This window comes from Sciurus carolinensis, chromosome 5 (assembly GCF_902686445.1).
Source record: "Sciurus carolinensis chromosome 5, mSciCar1.2, whole genome shotgun sequence".
NCBI classification, from domain to species: domain Eukaryota; kingdom Metazoa; phylum Chordata; class Mammalia; order Rodentia; family Sciuridae; genus Sciurus; species Sciurus carolinensis.
Window position 1 is genome coordinate 28,690,939 of NC_062217.1, and position 20,414 is coordinate 28,711,352.

The 20,414-nt window shown below is 37.8% G+C and overlaps 1 protein-coding gene and 1 long non-coding RNA gene across 2 annotated transcripts in view; one reads left to right on the top strand and one right to left on the bottom strand.

Annotated features, from left to right (window-relative positions):
- The window catches only part of Fry (FRY microtubule binding protein), a 243,883-nt gene that overhangs the window by 200,815 nt on the left and 22,654 nt on the right, over window positions 1–20,414 (top strand). The window contains exons 50-58 of the mRNA XM_047553455.1: window positions 1,482–1,556; window positions 3,953–4,123; window positions 10,551–10,751; window positions 11,313–11,474; window positions 14,057–14,223; window positions 15,398–15,587; window positions 16,248–16,397; window positions 17,289–17,387; window positions 17,675–17,758. Of these exons, the coding sequence (XP_047409411.1) occupies window positions 1,482–1,556; window positions 3,953–4,123; window positions 10,551–10,751; window positions 11,313–11,474; window positions 14,057–14,223; window positions 15,398–15,587; window positions 16,248–16,397; window positions 17,289–17,387; window positions 17,675–17,758 (1,299 nt within the window). The remainder of the gene's footprint in view (window positions 1–1,481; window positions 1,557–3,952; window positions 4,124–10,550; window positions 10,752–11,312; window positions 11,475–14,056; window positions 14,224–15,397; window positions 15,588–16,247; window positions 16,398–17,288; window positions 17,388–17,674; window positions 17,759–20,414) is intronic.
- LOC124985078 (uncharacterized) lies at window positions 620–4,158 on the bottom strand. Its single transcript, XR_007108801.1, has 4 exons — window positions 3,886–4,158; window positions 3,686–3,791; window positions 1,036–1,101; window positions 620–762 (listed from the first exon to the last, which is right to left on the bottom strand). It is a non-coding gene; the product is annotated as an uncharacterized LOC124985078 (long non-coding RNA).

Here is a 20,414-nt window from a genome sequence, read left to right on the forward strand (position 1 = left end):
TTCAAACACAGCTGGATCCTAGCACACACAAGTCAGGAATGAGGTCCACAGACTCCTCTTCTCACTGTCCCCACCTTTCCTTCCCAAAGCATTGACCCCGTATTTTCCCGCTGACTTCATTCTCTGGTAGGTTCTTTACATAGAGGCAGCAATGACCTCTGCATCTCCAGATTTTCTTGGTCTTTGGCTGTGGTGATTTCAGATGGGCAGAGCCTTCCCCCTTCTCACATCCATAGCGATTCTTAAAAAAGAAAGGACACTTAGGATGCTTGCAGGGTGTGAAGGTGGCAAAGGAGAGGGAGAGGAGTCCTTCCTAAGGAGAAAAGGGAAACTGGGGTATCAGAAGCAGCTGAGGTGGGTGCTGGGCAGGAAAAGCCCAGCGGGATTCACCTTCATTCCCAAAGGTCTAGAAAATGGAGCAAGGGCCCACTGGAGCGCAGGAGGGTCTCAGTGAGACCAAGTTGTCAAAAATGCTGAGGGGGAAGAAAAGAAAAGTGTACAGCCTTCGTCCAGGTTTCACTTGATTGATTTATTAAGAGAATTATACAGAAGTATACAGTAACACTAAGACATGGGGAATCGTTGAGCAAATCTCCTGCCACCCCTCACCATCAAGGTTCTCCAGTCTGTTACTACAGAGACTGAAACCACACCATATTGAGTGTCTCTTCTATAATTTGGAAAGATGGATGGAGTGAACCAAGTTCCATCAGGAAGGAAAATCTAAGAGTGGTGTTGGCCTCCTACATTCTGCATCCAAACCTGAGTCAGATTAACGGGGAGAAAACCATTTAGAAGACATTAGGAAGACTGCTAGAAGAGCTGTTCTGAAGTTCATTAACATTTTCTAGACTCTGGTTTCTATATCTTTTCATTCTCAACCTACCAATCATTCTGTGACCAAGTTATCTCATTGAAAAATATGATTTACCAAAGAATCCCCACGTCTAAAGGGCTGGAAAATAAGATTTACGAAGGAAAAAAAAGAATTGAAGCTGTTTAAGAATTAATCTAGGAAGATTTAACACGGCTTACCAATAATTGAATATTTTCATTCTGCAGAAAGTAGTTATTCTCTTTTTTGAGGAAAGAAGACTTGTGCTGTAATATAATAGATTTAATTTAGATGTTGTAACATACAAGGAAAGATTATCAAGGGGAGAGATGGATGTTCACACAAGGACCTAGGGATTGATTTTTCACACACATAGAAACACACACTTCTTGGGATAACTTAGATCAGCAATATCCAGGAGAAACATAACGTAAATCTTGTCTTAAATGTTGCAATAGTCATCTTAAAAGAAAAAAAAGTAAAAAGAAACTGGACTGACGTATAGAGTCTTGTGTTTTTTAAATCTCAATTCTGAGTGGCCCCATTTCCAGCTGATTGCTCACCCTCTGAGGTTAGTGGCTACAATATTAGGGCAGATTTACTTGCAGGACCCCATAATGAAAACCTGCCTGTGTTTCTTTTCCAGAAGAGGACAAAAGAAAAGTTGGTGCACGTCCTTTCTCTGTGTGGCCAAGAAGTAGGATTAAGCAAAAACCCATCCGTAAGTCTAGCACACATCACAGTTATCTTGTTATCTATAGTCTTTTGCCTTTAGTCTGTTTTAGATATTGATCATATGGTTTAAGATTCTATCATGAGAAACAAGGCTGATATCTACCCTCTATACCAAACCCATGGATTATTCCTCCCTATTTCATGATTTTTAATCTCACTTATTTAGAAACAAGGAAAAATTGGATTGGCTCTAATTCCTCTTAGATGTAATTTTACTCTATACATATATTTCTTACTGTGATGTCATTATTTTACTTACAGTAAAGATGAAAATAATGACAAAACTTAGCAGCATACAGTAGAAATATTATATGCTGGTTCATATCACAATGCTTAAAAAATAAAACATTACAAAAATTTTAATGATTTTTTTTTATAAACTTTCCTTGAAAAAAAAAATGCCATTAGGCTTTTGAGTGAAATGACTGAAATATATAAACAAACTTGTGAAGCTTATAAAATTCAGAAAATTTAGGTTGTGTACAAAAGCATATTATAGCAAAACCAGTACAAATGTTAGGGCATGATTTCACCAAGAATTTTTATTTCATCTACATCACACTATCTTTATTACTTCTGAAAAAGAAATAGCAAACCAAATAATTTACCACATAAGAATAAGAGAACAATTTCTCTGCAGAGCCATTTTTAAAATCCCATACTCTATCTTAGAACTAATGTTGTTCACAAGCAGGTGAAGTGTTAGAGGCTTACAAAGTACTTGCACAAGAACACATTGATACTTCTTTTCATCTCAAAAGTATCCCAATCAACCATCAGCTAAGTGGCCTCTACTTTTTAGCATTATTGATCATTGGGCTTATGGTCCTGTGACATTCCTCAGGGCAGAGGGAACGGTGGCAGGGGCAGACAAAGCCGCCTAGCACACAAGGGAGAGAAACAAGAGCATTTTGCCTCTGCAATGCAGCACAGTCTGTTAAGGCCACTTCTTACCACTGTGATTGGCACTTCTTCAGGTTCATACTGTCTGCCCCTATGCCAAGGCCTTTCCAGCTAGAAATATTAACCTGGAGTACTTTACAAATAAAATAAGCTCTTAACTAGAAAAAGGAGCCTTCAGCTGAGGAAATCTGAATTCCTGTGTCTCCTCTCTCATTGACTAGTTGACTGGCCTTCAGTGCTATTTATCTCACATACCCATTTGCAATCCCTGTACAAAACTATGCATCATGTACCATTTCCTGAGCAAACATGTTGAATATCCCCTATCTGAAATGCTTGGGCCCAGAAGTGTTTCAGATTTCAGAGCTTTGGATTTTGGAATTATTTGCATAGACTTTACACATTGAGTAGCCCTCATCTGAAAATCCAGACTTCTCAAAAATCTGAAAATTTTGATCATGTCAATACTCAAAAAGTTTCACATTCTGGATTTTCAGGTTTGGGGTATTCAACACGTATAGTGTGTATCTTACAACAATTCTTAAACACTAGAGAAAAAAGACATTTGAAGTTCATTCATTCTTTTTACTTTGGAAAAATGTCAGTTGTATTTAAATTCTTATAGATTTCCCTGTTTTTCAAAGAAGACTGAAACATTACAATGTTATATAAAATTACTGTTAGTTTTACTTAATTTCAGCATGCTCAGTAGCTGCTGGCTAACAAAATATTTAGGTTCATTCACAGTTCATTATTTCTACCAAGTGCTATTAACAATGACTCAGTGAAAAAAGCCTAAACATAGAAGTTAATTTTAAAACATCAACATACTAAATATTTTAATAGAAAAAATTTTTTGATTTGTTTAACTCAACGGGACAGGAATTAAGTACAAATCATGGGCATGGTATTCAACTATTCTGCAATTCCCATGAGCAAGTACTGTACTTTTTGGCTTCTATTTCTTATTCCTTATCAGTTTCTGGTTTATCTTTAAAAGGGCTAAACCCTTTGTTCCTGTGGTTCATTCTGTAATATCCTACCTTGGTATGGTCTTTAGGCTATCGTTAAAGTGTATTTCATATACACATTTGTGAATGTGTACAATATCTAATTTTAATCAGGTCTGAAACACTGGAAAACTGTCTTAGCTGCTACAGTTTGTGAACACAGGCTTGGTTTTCTGTCTGTCTCTTTCTCACACACACACACCCAGGTAGTGTCCCATCTTCATCCATTAACAGGCAGCAATTCGACTCTTCATCGTTTTCCTGGTGCACGAACTTGCGTCTTTGCAAGGAGTTTAATCCGAAGGCACCTGTCCAACATAAATAATAAAAGAACATTCTAAAAATACCCACTTAAGGAATTAGGTGTGTACTGGAAATACAGTGCTATGCAGAGCCAATTACCGTTTTTCATAGCACAAACAACTGAAGGCAGACCAGTTTCTCAGGAGAGGGCTCTTTTGATTTGTAGGTGATTTTTTCCTCGTGTGGAGACTTGGATCTGCTGGAGCATCAGACGAGCCTGGTGTCTTCTGAGGACGGCGCCAGGGAACAGGAGAACATGGACGACACAAACAGCGAGCAGCAGTTTAGAGTCTTTAGGGACTTCGATTTCCTAGACGTGGAGCTGGAGGATGGAGAGGTACAGTTACATTTTCTATAAAAATAATCCCTTTGGACTTGTCCTTGACTAACCAAACAGTGCCTTTTTACCTACTAAATAGCGAATTTTTGTAACAAGGTCTTTAGTTGGAAAACTCTTATTTTGAATCAATTTATTCAAAGTACAGTTGCTTAACTTTGGCAAAAGTTGCCACACCCTTCCTGTCTGGTCCAAAGCACAGCTGCCAAGTCATTTCTAAATGGCAAAGACCTGAGTGGTAATGACCACACAGAGACTGTGTGTTTACAGTCCAAAGGGATCTTAAAAAAAAAATTTACAAAAACACTTCAGTTCTGAGTCTGTTCACTGGCACCTGGGCAAATATGCTAAGCATTTAACTATTTTACATGTAGAGTTGCTCCGATTCTCATAATTCCTTTACTTCACAACTTGCCTGCCTCAACAGGAGACCAGGGCCCTCAGGGCTCCAGCATCTTTGTGCTATGTTTGATGAAGTCATTAGAACCTGAAACAAAGCACAGGAGAGCTTCTTTGCTCTGCTTTAGTTTGGTGGCCAGCATTCCAGACACCTGGAGCAGCTGAATTCAAGCCTCAACAGGCAAATACAGATTCATTTATTTTGAATGATAATCATGTAATAAGATGCCTTCTGGTATGAATCACGTTTTTGAAAACAGAGTCTGGAGAGAGGAGCAACACCCCTGTCAGTCACCCTCCTTTCCATAGCTCAGAGGCATGTTCCACTGAGAAGCAGTCTTTGCCCCTTGAGAATAAAAACTCAGTTCCCTTAAGTGAGATTGGGTTATGTAAAGATGCCTGTTACACAGCCTGGCTGTCCGAGTTGCTCAACATTGGCAGTTCATATTTAACTATGTATAGTACATTTTCCAAAGGGCTTTAAGCTGGTCTTACAATTAAAACAGAGGTTCAAATTCAGTTTATTATATCTGGTGGCAGGGAGATGCCTCCTAACTTAACTACAAACTTGTGGGAAAATCATGCTTTGATTAACTCCCCTAAAACAATATGATTACTGATGAAGCCCCTTATGTCTAGTTGAGGCCAAAGCTAACTGCTCTTGTCCTCCCTGGATCATGACACCCTGGATATCTGTGCCAGCAGGAGAGATCCATGTCCTGAGAATAAATGATATTTTCTCCACTGATTAGCTCCCTGGAAAATACATTGAGCAGACCCAATCCTTAGAGAGTAGAAAAGTACTGACTGGGACTAGAGGTGCAGCTCAGCTGAAGAGCACTTGCTTGACATGCCTGAGGCACTGGTTGGGGATGTGGGCAGTAGTGGGTAGCTAAAAGCCCTGACTGCAGGGTATGCTTCAGGTGTTAGCTTAATTTTCACCTTGAATTGTTCTAGAACCAAGAAGAGTACTGTAGAGGCTTATTTTAACCATAATTAGTGATAGAGAATGCATTTACTAAATGCAGTAAGGATTATTTTTAAAGTGTAATGCAAAATACAACTGTTTTGAATACTTTCTACATGTCTCTGGGCCAGAACTGGGCTAATGTCAAAAGATTAGCTCCCTGATTTGGCAACTGACCTAGTGTTTGCTTTTAGACTAGAATTCAAGTTCAGGCACCTGATTCATTCTGGAAGTTAAACTAGGGAGGGAAAAACCAGACAAAGCAAGAGAAGCATCATTTTCCTATCCCATCCAGAGAAAAATGTTATGCTGAATGACCTAGCAGTGATCATGTAAAGTGGAGTGATCCAACACTTCAGAACAACTAACAAATCTAATTTCTATCAAAAGAGGGGACTGGGGATGTTGCTCAGTGGTAGAGTGTGTCCTTAGTATGTGTGGAGTCTCTGGGTTTAATCCCCAACATCACAAAAATAAAAAATAAAACAATAAGATAGGAAAAAAATCAGAGACACCCATTTCTTCAAAACAAATATTATATTAATGTTTTCCAGGGACAATAAATAATACTATCTATAACTTCCTTTAGTTATCTCTCTATTGTCCTAGCCAAAAACTAAAAAAAAAATCCAAAAAATTATTTCATCTTTTATGATTGAGAGCCCAGGAATTCAAGGCCAACCTAGACCGTGTCTCAAAAATAAACCACTTGAGAAGGTCTGCTATAATAAAGAATTTTAATATGCTTACAGAGCAGTAGAGTGAAAATGCATGGACTTCAGAGTCCTCGGCTCCAAGTTAGGATTTCATCTCTGCCAGTGACTTAGCCATATGACCTTAAGCATAGTTGCAGTTCCTCTTGGTTGCTGCCTCTTCATCTGTCCAATGGGTATAATGCCTGCCTGCAGAGCTTCTAGCATAGTGCCAGGTGCATAGGAGGCATTCTCCGTGTCAGTCCCCTTGTCCCATCGTTGGTGAATAATTTTAGAATAACCTATCTGGAGAAAGTTAAGCATATTTGGCTTCTCTATCCAAACACAGTTGTCAAAACAAAGACAAGTTGTTTTGGTCATGTCTGTTTCTTTTCATTAAATAATCTCAGGAATTTGTTGAATATCTGTATAAAAGTTTTTGCCCTTGAACTTCTGTGAATGCTTTGATAGTACTGTGACTTGGCTATTAATTACACACCCACACCAGACAGATCATGATCACAGACACTTTTAGCTTTGTGAGCAGGATCAGGTGATGCCACCTTTTTTCCCCAGTTGATGACCCTCATTCGTTTTCTCATGACATTTAACAAATTTTCTCACAAATAATTTCTTAGGCATTCAAAAAAAAGTGTTGAGTAGACCAAAGTTGTCACTGAAGTGGAAAGCTATTTCAGAGGTGGTACTTACAATTTGTTACCCAGCTGCATGATCCGCCACTCACTAAGAGAAGTGGAATTTCTGATGTTTAATACTGATTTTTTTCTTTAGGAATAGCATGTTTATCTTTTTTTTAAAAAAAGCTGTGTCTCCTGGGGTATATATTGTCAGTTGATGTTGTGTTAAAACTAAGACAATTGCATTTGAGTATCCTTAATGATCATTTTAAATAGACCTTTTATTTGTTTTTCTGTCCATTCAATCTGCTATCCAGGAACTTCAGGTAAGATGATGCTATTTTTAATTCAGATATGCTAGTACATGTTTTGCATCATTGCAGATTTATAACAACATAATTGCTTTTTTTTTCCCTTCCTTTCAGCAAATGTATGCTTATTTGTGTGTGTATTTCTACTTCAGTGTGTGTGATATAAGAGGTATTTTTTTTGACTGCTCTATTATAGAGGTATTTTCTAAAACATAAATACAAGACTTTTTTTTTAGAAACATTTATATGCCTAGTGCTGGATACTGCATGATTATATCTTTTGAGAGAAAGTGAATCTTCAAATATGATTTGTGGAAATCCTATAGTTTCTGATTAGGCAATTACATAACTGGATGGATTTTGTTGTAAAATTATTCTATTAAAAGTGAAGTGGGGTTGGGTGTAGCTCAAGCTGTGAAAAACATGCTTAGCATGCACAAGGCACTGAATTTAATCTGTGGCACACAAAAAATAGTGAAATCAACAATCTGCTGCCAACAATATACCATATATAATTCCAATGAAATGTTTTTGTTTTCCAAAAATTATACTCTGTCTCTGTATGATGACTAGATAAATTTTCATCCAAACCAGGGCTCTTCCAAGTAAAAAAGGGTGCAAAAAATAATTACACCCAGACAACTGGCATAAACCTGGATCATCCTGGGCACATTGACCTATGATCATTATGTTTATGGCATATCAGATTTACTCTTAAGAAACTTGCTGCAACAAAATTCTTTTGTGACTCTGGATATAGCTTCGACCCTTGGTTTAATCACCAGCATTAAAAAAAAAATTCATTTGACATGGTTCCAATATGAAAAAAATTACTTCAAAGAATATTATTTCCAACATTCCTAGAATATTTAAATGATAATACTGTATTATCCCAGTATAAATACTGAACGGAATATTAATGTTTGATAACTGTATATACAAATTTTCTTTCTGGACTAATTAGCTGTCCTCTACATTTTTTCACATATAACCTGGCATCGTCAGTTAAACTTTTTTTGACATTTAAATTAGTATGTAACATAAAATGCAAATCTGACCTTCAGGGGAAAGACAGAGTTGAGGGTGGCTTCCCTGTTAGGGATATCTCTGTGCCCTACTGAGCAAACCTGGTTGACTTATAATCACCATGGATTTTTTGCCCATGCTGGGGATTGAACCCAGGGCTTTGCACCTTCTAAGCAGATGCTCTCCCTCTAAGCTATACCCCATCCCTATCACCACAGACTTGAACTGGGACTAGACTACAACCCTACTCCATTTCAATCCCTCAGCCACCTCCAGGGAAATAAATTCAACACCTCTGCCTCTAATGGAACTGTCACATCCTCTAGCAAAACAGATCCTATTCCTGCAAGAACAGTTTTCCCTCCCTCCCTCTTCTCACGCCAGATGGATTCAGGTCTTCCCCAGAGCTTCCACCAAGCAGTAGCAGCCATTTATGCCCAGGATAGCATTCTTTACCCTAAATCAGTATGGGAATTGTTCAAAATTGTTGCTTAAGATGTCTCACCCGACCCATCATTCATTTGGTATAAGAAAATGAGTTTGTGAATTTATGTTTGTATATTTCTCCCAATGATTTTCATGTTTTTCTTGTATATAGTCTGTTTTTCTTTTTTCCTTTCTTCACAGAGGTAAAAGACTTCTTTTACATATTTTTTTTTCACTTTAGTAGTTAAAATCCCAACAAAACAGTTAGCCTTTTCCACTAGGAAAAAAATTATTTGGTGGTGAACAGATACAGGTTGAGTACCCTTACCAGAAATGCTTGGGAGCAAAAAGTGTTTCCAATTTCATATTTTTTGAGATTTGAAAATATTTGCACATACATAATAAGGGATCTTGGGGATGGAACCCAAAACTAAATGTGAAATTCATTTGTGTTTCAAACATACCTTATATTCATAGCCTGCATGTAACTTCATTGAATGTTTTCAATGGTTTTGTGTTTTTGACTCTGACCCTTTATATGAGGTATTGAAAATTCTATGAGGGGTGTCTTGACAGTATTTAAAAAGTTTTTGATTTTGAAGCATTTCAGATGTCAAATTAGTGATGTCTGATCTGTACAGATAAAACAGCAGATACAGAACATGGAAAACATATTATAAGTTGGCTTTCTCTTTAAAATCAAAAACAACCCTAACAATCATAAATATAAACAGGGATGAATAATGATAACAATATCCATATACTCTCCAGAATGATGTGCTTGGGATTCTTACCAGTTGCCTTCTACATAAATAGCCAAAACAGACTTCAGAAAAGCTACACATCTATCATATCAGAGGTCTGTGAGAATGGCAAACTGGTGGAGCCAGAAACAAGATTCTTAAACCACAGGAAAATGAATAAATATAATGCTAAGTTTAACAGTAGTTTGCATCTCTCATATTAGAAAGTTGTCCACTGAGCTGTCATCAGAAGTTACCTTATTTCTGTGAACCATTAAGCACTGTTTCAAAAAATTACCAAGAAATGAAAGGATTTGGTGCCAGATTTTATTTAGATTACATTTCTGCTTAGGTTAAAATTTTCTAATTTGTAGGCTGGAAAATATTTCTTTTTATTATTATCTTTAAAAAACACAGATTCATTTCTAGAAAAGAAATTAACATTTATTTATAAATAAATTTATTTAATAGCTGATGTTTCATAAAGTCTGAGATACAACCAAAAGCTTTCTTTAACAGTTATGTGACCAACTAAGCTAGTTCTCAGTAAGTTAGAATGTAGAAGTCAGACATAATCTTTGGTAGGAAATTAACTATTTTCCAGGTTGGGACAATTATTTAAAGATGAGACTAAAGTAAAAGATAAGCGGTTGCTGCTCTAGCCTCTGCATAGTGCATGATCCGTCAAACTTTGTCCAGCTCTGACAGTCCTTAACTCTGCATTTTATCTGTGAGAACTGCTGTGGCAGAATAGGCTGGAATGTTTACCTAATGCTCTTCTATTTAATAGCTGAAGGATTCTGGAATGTGCTTCAAGCATAGCTCCTACTTGTTTCTCCTTCTGAAAAGAGTACTAAACAGGGGCTGCTGGGGGGTAGGGAGCACACACCTCTTTTGAAGTTTTTTTAATAGTCTCCTCCTACAGATTTTTGGAAACACACATCAGTTTTAGTATTTATCGAAATCATCTTTTAAAAAAAAAAAAAAATCACCCTGCTGGAAAAAGGGGTGTGATCACCTCTACCCATGACTTAATATACGTTCATATGAAAACAGTCTGCTTTTGTTACTTTTATGTCAGGTAGAAGTTTCAGTACCAAAGCAGATGAGGGCATGAGAGGTAATGCTGACCATATTTGTTTCTAAGCTGTGACTAACTGGATGTGTGAAGGTATGAATGAAGGAGAATTTTTGCTTAAAAACCTGGCTGATGGTGTGATTTCAGGGTGAGAGTATGGACAATTTCAACTGGGGAGTGCGCAGGCGTTCTCTGGACAGTCTGGACAAGTGTGACATGCAGACCCTGGAGGAACGCCAACTCTCAGGAAGCCCTCCCAGTCTAAATAAAATGAACCATGAGGATTCCGATGAATCATCTGAGGAGGAGGACCTCACAGCCAGTCAGATCCTGGAGCATTCCGACCTAGTGAGTAGCAGCTCTCCCTCTGTGGCAACTGGGGAGACTTACTTTTTGTAATTCAGGAGGGTTTTTTTTTTTTTTTCCCCCAGTTCCAGCTAAAGAAACTTTCCACAGCTGCCAAACTAAACTCTGAACTCTCAGGTAGTATCTGATTCTAAGTGGCCTCTTCTCTGTAGGTGGTGTAGGTGGCAAAAGGAAGCAACTGTTGGGGTGTGTGTTATTACCCAGAAAGCCTTCCAATCTGAAGGCCTAGATTTTTTCCCAAATAACTCTAATGATGGGAATCTTTTTAAAATTCCTCAAATACCTAAAGTTTTAGGAAATAGGACGGCCTTTCAATGTAGGTATCTGATAATACAGGCATTGATGTTTCAGAGGGATACCCTACAATGCTAGATTTCCACTAGATTGCTAGGTTTAAGGTCAGGTAATGATGACATAAGGAAATTAGAAAATCAATACCTACCAAACAACTAAAGAACAATGGTTTGTGCTCTTAAGTAAAGAATAATTAGAGCTTTTAAAGAATGGGAACTTCATGTTTTTTTTCCTTTGCTTTTTAAACAGATCATGACCCTCTCCCCCTCTGAAGAGGCCAATCCCATGGAACTGCTCACCACAGCCTGTGACTCAACTCCTGCTGACCCTCATTCTTTTATCACCAGAATGGCCAGTTTTGATGCTTCCTTGCCTGATATGAATAACCTGCAGATTTCTGAGGGTTCAAAGGTGAAGAGATTTTGGCAATTACGATTGTAATTTTCCTTAGGGAAAAAAAATACCTACTTCTAATATTCTGAGAATTCTTGTTGGGGGGTGGTCGAAAGTGGAAGCACTTTTTCTGATTTTAGTGAAGTATTTGAAGCTTGTACACCTGAGCCTATATTTTGAAGTTGTTTTATGCTGAAAACCTTGAGCAGCCATCTTCTGATTGAAAGAGAGTGGTTCTGAGGTCTTTGTAAAATGAAACATTTTGAGTGAACACTGTTGATTGAGGGCAAAAGAGTGCTGTGCATCTCAGATCGCTGTGACTGGGAAACTGCTATTCTTTGTCATGGCTTTTATACAACAATATGCTAAGTGACATGTGGGTGTATTTGGGAAAATTTTTTCCTATGTAGGAACCAATTATACAATTTGTACATTGATTCAATGCTCCCCTTTTGGCATACTATTGGAATTTTTAACATCATTCACAGTATTATGCCAGATTTGCACAAAACTCTCCTAGCCAGACTCTGCGGAGAAATGTTAACTAATAGGTGTAATTTCCTTATTTTGGGCTTTAAAAACATATTCAAGTGTATCTTTCCTTTAAGGCTTATTTTATCAGATTTTCCAGAAAATCTGTTCCCATTCTGTGAAAATATCTTGTCCACAAAACATCCACCTGCATGCTGCACTCACATTTATGCCCATCAGTATGGAATTTTATTTCCTTATATTAGATATAGCAAAATAATCTATTGCTGTTAGGATATAATAAAGTTTTCTTTATCTTGAGTTTGGTTATGGTTTTATAAATTTGAAAAAGGAAACAGAAAAACTATAAAAGTGTATTCCTTCTGATAACTCTAATATAGAAGTACAATATTGGCTATTCTATATTGTTTCATAAATACTAAAAACAGAGCTGAGGCTAAGGGAAAAAAAAAAAAAAACATGTGCTTTAGGGGCAACCACCAAAGTGCAATTACTTAAAAAATGAAATATTTCTAAGGTTACCCCACTGCAAAGGGACTGTGGTCAGGATTCTTGGAGTTAAGAGTCCTTGTTTTGTTTTGTTTTGTCCAAAAAGGCCCTGAAAGAAAACTTCATTCTAGGCTAAAATGTCAGAATCCTCAGATTAAGAAATTCAATTTCGTAGGGATAAAAACTACAAAATATATATAAAGTTAAGAGGATGTGATACTGGTATTGTCATTTTCTATTTTTCTATGTTGAAGGCTACACTACATAGGCTTCTCAAAGTACTTCCAAAGCAGTAGAAATTATCTAATCCTATCAAGGAAAGATTAAGTCTCATTTGTAAAGAGCTATCCTTGTTTTCTCACAAACTGAGTTCCTGTGGTGTTTGATATACCTGTGATTGTTAGGAAGAATAAATAAATATATTTCATAAGAGCTCAGTTTCTCCAACAGATAAAATTTGTGTGTACTAATAACCCTAGAGGCCAGCTTCTTTGGATCACCATAGTTTTAAAAAGCAAAAAGATAAACCTCTGAAACTCAGTGTTTATGAGTAGTTCCTCCAAAGATATGAACTATTGTTTCCTCGTAAAGCTTTACATTGTTGTTCATTTCCCATACTGATCCTTCATTTGAAATACTACATACTAAATGGGAAGCCAGAGGTTAACCTGCAATAAAGCTCTGATTCATATACATTTCTATTTCACCTTGATGTTAAGAAAATGACTCAGTGAAATATGTACAAGAATTTTCTTCTTCTCCTGTTCTGATATGTAATCCAGTTGCCTTCCTTCCTGTCATAAAGAACAATCAGTTCTCCAGTTGATTGTCCTCTGGCCCCAGTTCAAGCCCCTCCTATTTTTCCGTTTTCCTTGCTGTGTCTCTTATCTGCCTGTCATTGCCACCCACTCTAGAGCCCTTTCATGTTAACTGCTCATTCCACATGTTGTAGTGAGAGCAGACATTCCTCTCTGCTGTTTTAAGGATACTCAAGAGTAAAGCATATATGCAAGTGGATTTTAGATAATTTTCAATGTGGAAAAGCCTATCAACTGAGCAGGCTTGGTGAAGGACTCTGGATCACTCAGGTACACTGCAGATATTTCTCAAGCATCTACTGTGCCAGGAACCAATAATTCTAAATTCTAGTGTCCCCTGGCAAAGGGGTTCCATATTAGGGAATTAAGCCGGGATGAACCTACTTCAGAAGGCTGGGGTGGCAAAATAGGAGGAGTCCTGAATCCAAAGCAGTGTTTCTATTCCTGGCTCTAACTCTACTGACCTGATATTAGGCAAGTCCATCTTTCCTCATCTGTAAAATGTGGAGGTGGTCAAGGGTCTCTCTGGTCTCTTCCAAATTAAGCATTTATACTTCATAAGCATGCATCAAGTATGATAATCTACTGAGAGCCCCTTGTGGACTATTGTGGAAGAGACTGAAAAGAGAGTGAACAAACAATCCTTCAGAGAACTTCTGAATCCATTTCTATCAATTGACTCCACTGTAGCTAGAAAACAGATGCTGTTTCTATCACACTCTACATTTTTAATTTTTCTTTAAACAGATTTTCCAAATATATTCTTACATGTTGGGGGTTCTTTTTTCTTTAACCCCTCAGGCTGATGCTGTCCAGGAGGAGGAAGACACCACTGTGCATGAGGATGATCTTTCAAGTTCCATTAATGAGCTCCCTGCAGCTTTTGAATGCAGTGACAGCTTCAGCCTGGATATGACTGAGGGAGAGGAAAAAGGCAATCGAGGCCTGGACCAGTTTACTCTTGCAAGGTAAGGAAGCCCTTGGCGGAAATGAGTGGTACAAGTGTACACAATACAATGTATTATGCTCACAGTAACTTGAGTTCAGGGTTATGCTTACACTGCTGGGATCTCCTAATAAAGGAGTCCACAGTGACACAGAACTTAGTGGGCTCTCACCAAGGTAGAATATCCAACCCCAGTGCAAGGCCTTATGCAGAGCCAAGAAAGGACACCTGTGTAAGAATTTATAAAGCCAGAAAGCAATATGAAAAGCCAAAGAAGGGCCTGGAAACATGGTCCAAGCCTTAGGAGCTTTGAAGATAAGCAAAATTTGGTAAGGCTTGGGAATGAGTTCTTTCCATTATGAGTTAAAAGATAAGAACAAGGGGATCTTTATGCTAAATAGCCACTCTTCTTCAAGAGGGCCTCATGGCTCATATCTCTGAAACTAATGAGATACATGGATAGGAAAAAAATGAAGAGGAATTGATAAAACACAATAGTTTAGATAAATTCAGCTTTTAGGGGGACTCACAAATAATAATAGTATAGATTTACTTCAAGAGAAGAAAATCAAGACCCTAAAATTACTCTTCTGAGAGTTGAAAATTAAAACTAAATAAGGTCTGCTATCATGATGAGCAACATTTGACCATCAAAGGAAAAAGCTGAGGTAATATCTGGGGAATTTACTTTTCACTGTCTCTCCTTTCTTCCTTCCTGTCTCTTACATTGTCTTGCATTTCTCTTCATCTCCTTTCCTCCCCAACCCTTATATTCTGAGCTTTATGTATTCATTAATATTATATCTCCATAAAGAAAAATTAGAGGCATCAAAATTTATAATTTTTCATAATGAAGAATGGAAGCACAAAAGCAAAGGTCCAAATGCATACTTTGTCAGGGGCACAGCACCTGGTAAGTGAGACACTTGCTGAGGGCTAAGAGGTACCCAATCGGTACACAGGAATCAGAAATAGGGGAATCATTGAAATTCTAGAGGTGAAAAGTCTATATCCTAGAATCAGAAAAGGATCTTGGAGATCTCTCGTGAAAGCCAGGACCTCTCAGAACACCCTCAAAGGGAAGAGTGGGTCAAAAAGGCTTCCTCATGGTGACACTGGGTTAGAGTATGTACAGTCAGGTAGAGGAGAAGCAGGGGGACATCATTTCCTGACACAGATGTTTTCATGTTTTCCAGCTTTGGAGAAGGTGACAGGGGAGTTTCTCCCCCTCCCTCGCCTTTCTTCTCGGCCATCCTTGCTGCCTTTCAGCCCACAGCCTGTGATGATGCCGAGGAGGCCTGGCGCAGCCACATCAACCAGCTCATGTGTGACTCGGATGGCTCCTGTGCTGTGTACACATTTCACGTGTTCTCCTCTCTGTTTAAGGTGGGGGTGCTTCCTCAACATTCTGAGAACCGAGGCTCTCCAGGAGCCAGATAACGGATAAGAAAGGGTTGTTGTTCTGTCCTAGGATTGTCCTGTTTTTCCTCTTAACTTATAATTAACAGTTCTCCTGTTCAACCTCAACCTGCTCAACCTCAGAGTGGTATTATGAAGACAACAACCTCGGATGATTTAAGTTGCCATGAAGTACCTTTCACTTCACCACTCTGGTTGTTACTGATATCCTCAATCTTGGGCAATCATGACATCAGAACCATTAAGGGGACCTTCTGCCAACCCTATCCTACTTACTCTACTCCCTTCCCTGAGGACATATGCTCTTTTGAGATTTTTGTAAAGATTTTAAAAATCTTTTTTCTATTGCTAAGACAGTGGATTTTAAGTGTTCTCATGGCAAAAAAAAAAAAAAATGTATGAGGTGATGCATGTTAATTACCCTCAATTTAGCCACTCCACAATGTATAAGCAGATATATACAATGTATATTTCAAAACATCATATACACAATTCATATAATTTTTCTTTGCTAATTAAAACAAATCAATAATAAAATTTTAAAAGTTCCACCCCATGTAAATAAAGGTTTTTTCTAGTAGCTCAGTTAAAATGGCCTTTGCAAATGATCACTATCTTCCCTTGCAGAATATTCAGAAACGATTCTGCTTCCTAACCTGTGATGCAGCCAGCTACCTGGGAGATAACCTTCGGGGAATCGGATCCAAATTTGTCAGCTCTTCCCAGATGCTCACCTCCTGCTCTGAATGCCCTACGCTTTTTGTGGATGCTGAGACTGTGAGTATCCCAGTGCTGCTCTGTCAGTGAAAGGCCTGCCTGGCTCAGGGCAATATGTCTGTGTAGTGGTTTGTTTGAAAGACAAACCACTGTGCTGTGAGCAGTGCTGCGATGTGACTTCCAAAAGGCTTTGGGTCTGTGGGTTGTTCAATGTACACTGCTACCCAGGCTGAGGCAAAGCCATTTCAGAGAAACAGGAGAAAACATACATCTGTGCTCCTTTCCATGACCTCGGCACCTCTCCCTGAGGACTCTGCCAGTTGCACATATGGTTGGATAATTTTCAGAGCTGAGCTGACCAGGTTGGCCAATCATATGGTCTTTAGAGCCAACCCATCATCACTTTCCCCATCCACAAGTCTCAAACAGACACATCACCCTCTGGATCCACACAGCCCAAACCACAAATGATGAGTTTAAAGGAGGATTAAGACAATCTCTGGCTGACTGTTGAATAATGACTTGCAGAATATAACTAGCCTATAAGACTAACAAGTTCACATCCCCAGTCATATCATGGAACCATCATATAAGCTGAATAACTTCTGAGGTTTAGAATCAATGAAGATGTCCTTTGATTTTTAAAGTCTGTGCAGAGTCAGTCTTTCTAAGAACCTCACTGATGGTTGGCTGCCTCATAGTAAGGAATGCAATATGAGAAATCTCTATTATTTTAAATACAAAATGAATTTGAAAATCTTCATACCATGTGGTATATTACCAGAATGATGATAGAGCAAAATTACAAATTTCATACCTTATTAAAATGGATGGTACTGCTCTCCCTCTTTATATTACTTCTAAATATGTTTTCTTTCTGTGTAATCATGACTTTGTATTGGTAGCTCATCTCCCTAGATGTTTTAATACAAATTATTTTCCTATCTTTAGCTCCTTTCTTGTGGACTTCTGGATAAGCTCAAGTTCAGTGTTTTAGAACTGCAAGAATATTTGGACACCTACAACAACAGAAAAGAGGCCACTCTCTCAGTAAGTTTTTGTGTTTTCTGTGCATATGCATTCAGGTAAAACCAAATGAACCCAACCACTGTAAGTTCTTGGGAGGTGTGAATAACCTGAGACAAACACCAGAGGGAGGAGATAAATTTCATCTTTTCTTCTTGGGGGATTATAATCCTAATGTAATGGTTATAGAACTGCCAATAAAACTGATTATATAAATTGACCCTATAGGAGAGAAAATGTTTGGCTTTTACTTTTAGCCCCCTCATGTCCCAACCAAGAAATCACCTATGTATGTCTTTTTTTGATGACAGTGGCTTGCAAATTGTAAGGCAACATTTGCTGGAGGATCAAGAGATGGAGTGATTACCTGTCAACCAGGGGACTCAGAAGAAAAGGTAATAAGAACCTATTAGAATATATCTCTTCTGTGGTCTGACATTGTGCATTGGTTTTGATTTATCCAAGCAGCATGGAACTTAAGAAGAGGCATAATGAGTTCTCACATCCACATGAAACCAATAGAGTACTACAAAATGACGTTCAAGTCATGCATGATTGTGTGTTGATGGGATTGCGGTTTGTTTTTTTGTTTTTTTCTTTCTTTTTTTTTTCCTTCTGTTTGGGAAAAATAGAGGTATAAAAATAACCTTTTTTGCTGAACACTGTATAACCATACTAATCATTTCCTAATAAATCTGTTCTTAATTCAGAATAGAAAATCAAATTTCATCATCAAACCACTTAGTTTCTTCAGTAAGGAAAGTTTCTGTTGACCTTTCACCAATCACTCCAAAACAAATTTTTCAGATTTAAAAACTTTAAAGGACATACCTAAGATCAGCTAACTGGAAATGTAAAGGCGATGGATAGAAGAGTATGAATGGATTAAAATCACTCATTCTGCAGTTATTAAGTGCCTCCTATTTTGCCCTCCTAGTGGCTACAATAGTGAGCAACGCATAAGACCTTTGTCACCATAGAGCTTTTGATCTTGTCAGGGAGATAAGGCATTAATAAAAAAGTATTTTTTAAATTATGTAAATGTGTAAATGTGATATAAATGTGATAAGGCATTAAGGATAGGAAAGAACAGTAAGCTATAAGATCACACAGTGAGACAGCCTAATCAAATGAGAGGGAAGTTCAAGGAGGGTTCTCCATGGTGTATCATCTAGGTGGAGGTTTGAAACATGAGCAAGAGTTAGCCGAGTAGAGAGTCTTCTCATAAAAGCTGTGAGGCAGGAGTGAATATGGTCTCCCTAGGAGTGCAGAAAGCGACCTGGAGCAAAGCTTGAGAAGAGTCTGGAAGAGCTGGCAGAAGCCAGACCATGCAGGGCTTGGATGTTGCACAGCAGTGGTAAGCAACCGAAAAGTTTTAATAGCAGGGGATGATTCAATTAAGGCTCTGCTGCTGTATCTACTGTGGAAACAGACCAAAGTGGTGAGGGAGGATAAGGGAAGTCAGAAGGCTGCTTGCTGCCCAGTCTCAGCGAAGAAGGTGTCACCCCTGGAATTACATTATTACTGGGAAAGCATTTTATATTACACATGTTCCAGAGGATCCAAAAACATTTTCCTGGGTAGAAACAGTACTTTACTAATGTAAAAAGAACCAAATAAACCTTGGGATAAAAATTTTCAGATACCAAAGATTCAATTCCAATTTGATAACTTTTACTGAACAAGTTTATAGTCCTGAGAGTAACTATCTTTGCCAGCACTGGGTTACTTGGTGAGCCCCTCAATAAATTTTGCAAATAGATTAGAGATTGAACAAGCAAACTACAAGGCTAAGAAATATCTAGAATGATACTGAAGTATCATTTCTACCTTCTTGAAAACATGTACACATGTGTGGAGATATGGAAATATGTATAGATAGATAGATAGATACATATATATATATATATATATATTTTTTTTTTTTTTGGTACTAGGGATTAAACCCAGGGGTACTTGACCACTGAGCTACATCCTTAGCTCTTTTCATTTTTCATTTTGAGACAGGGTCTCGCTACATTGCTTAGGGCCTCATTAAGTTGCTGAGGCTGACCTTGAACTTGTCATCCTCCTGCCTCAGCCTCTGGAGTCACTGGGATTACAGGCATGCAGCATCCTGCAGGCACATGTTCATATTTCACTTTATGATTTTGCTTTATGACATTTGATCCTCTTTGGATGGGAAACGAATGCCCATTTTGTAGGTGAAAAAGTATAAGTTTCCCACAGAGGGTGCATAGTCAAATGTACAGTACAAAATCACAATAAAGACTAGTGTTTCCATCAGTCCTTCTATGCAGATCTGTGATGTGCTGCCTCAGATGATTTGAGACCGATTTTCACTGGATCCCCTGTGTTATAGTATATCCCATAAGTATGATATACTTAAAAATAAAATAATACCTGTTTCAGATTGTGTGGCCATCCAGTGACACCCATTCCTTCTGATTCTAGCTCATTGCTTTCCAACTCACCTGTTCAGACAGCGTCAGTCCAGAAAAATAGTTACCAGGTTAAGCTTTGCAATTAGCACAAACCTGGTATAGTTTATAGAATAGTTTGTAAAGTAATATATAAAAATGAGTTATCTAAACATGCACCATCAATCATTAAATTCTGTTATATTCACTGTTACAAAAAAAAATCAGCAAAGTATATTGAGATGATACAGAATTTATAGGAACAAAAGTTAAAACCAAATCTGTTATTCATTCAAATGTGTATAGCTTTCTTGTTAACCTTACAGACAAACAGAAATTCTAACTACACTATCCTACTTCCCAAATAGTCTCTTTTTAAAAAAAGTGTTCCTACTGTGCTTAGTTTATTTCTGTTAGACTGTTTATTTTTAGATGCTTCTTATTTCCCCCCTTAGTTCTTCACCTTCCTTGAACAAAGATTTCTCTTGTTTTCATTTACTCTTCCTATTTATTTCCTCATTATCCATCCTTTCTTTACTTCCTCAGTCAAATATCATTTAACAATAAGCTATGTTCTGAGAAATGCACTGTTAGGTGATATCATTGTGGCAACATCAAAGAGTTTATTTAC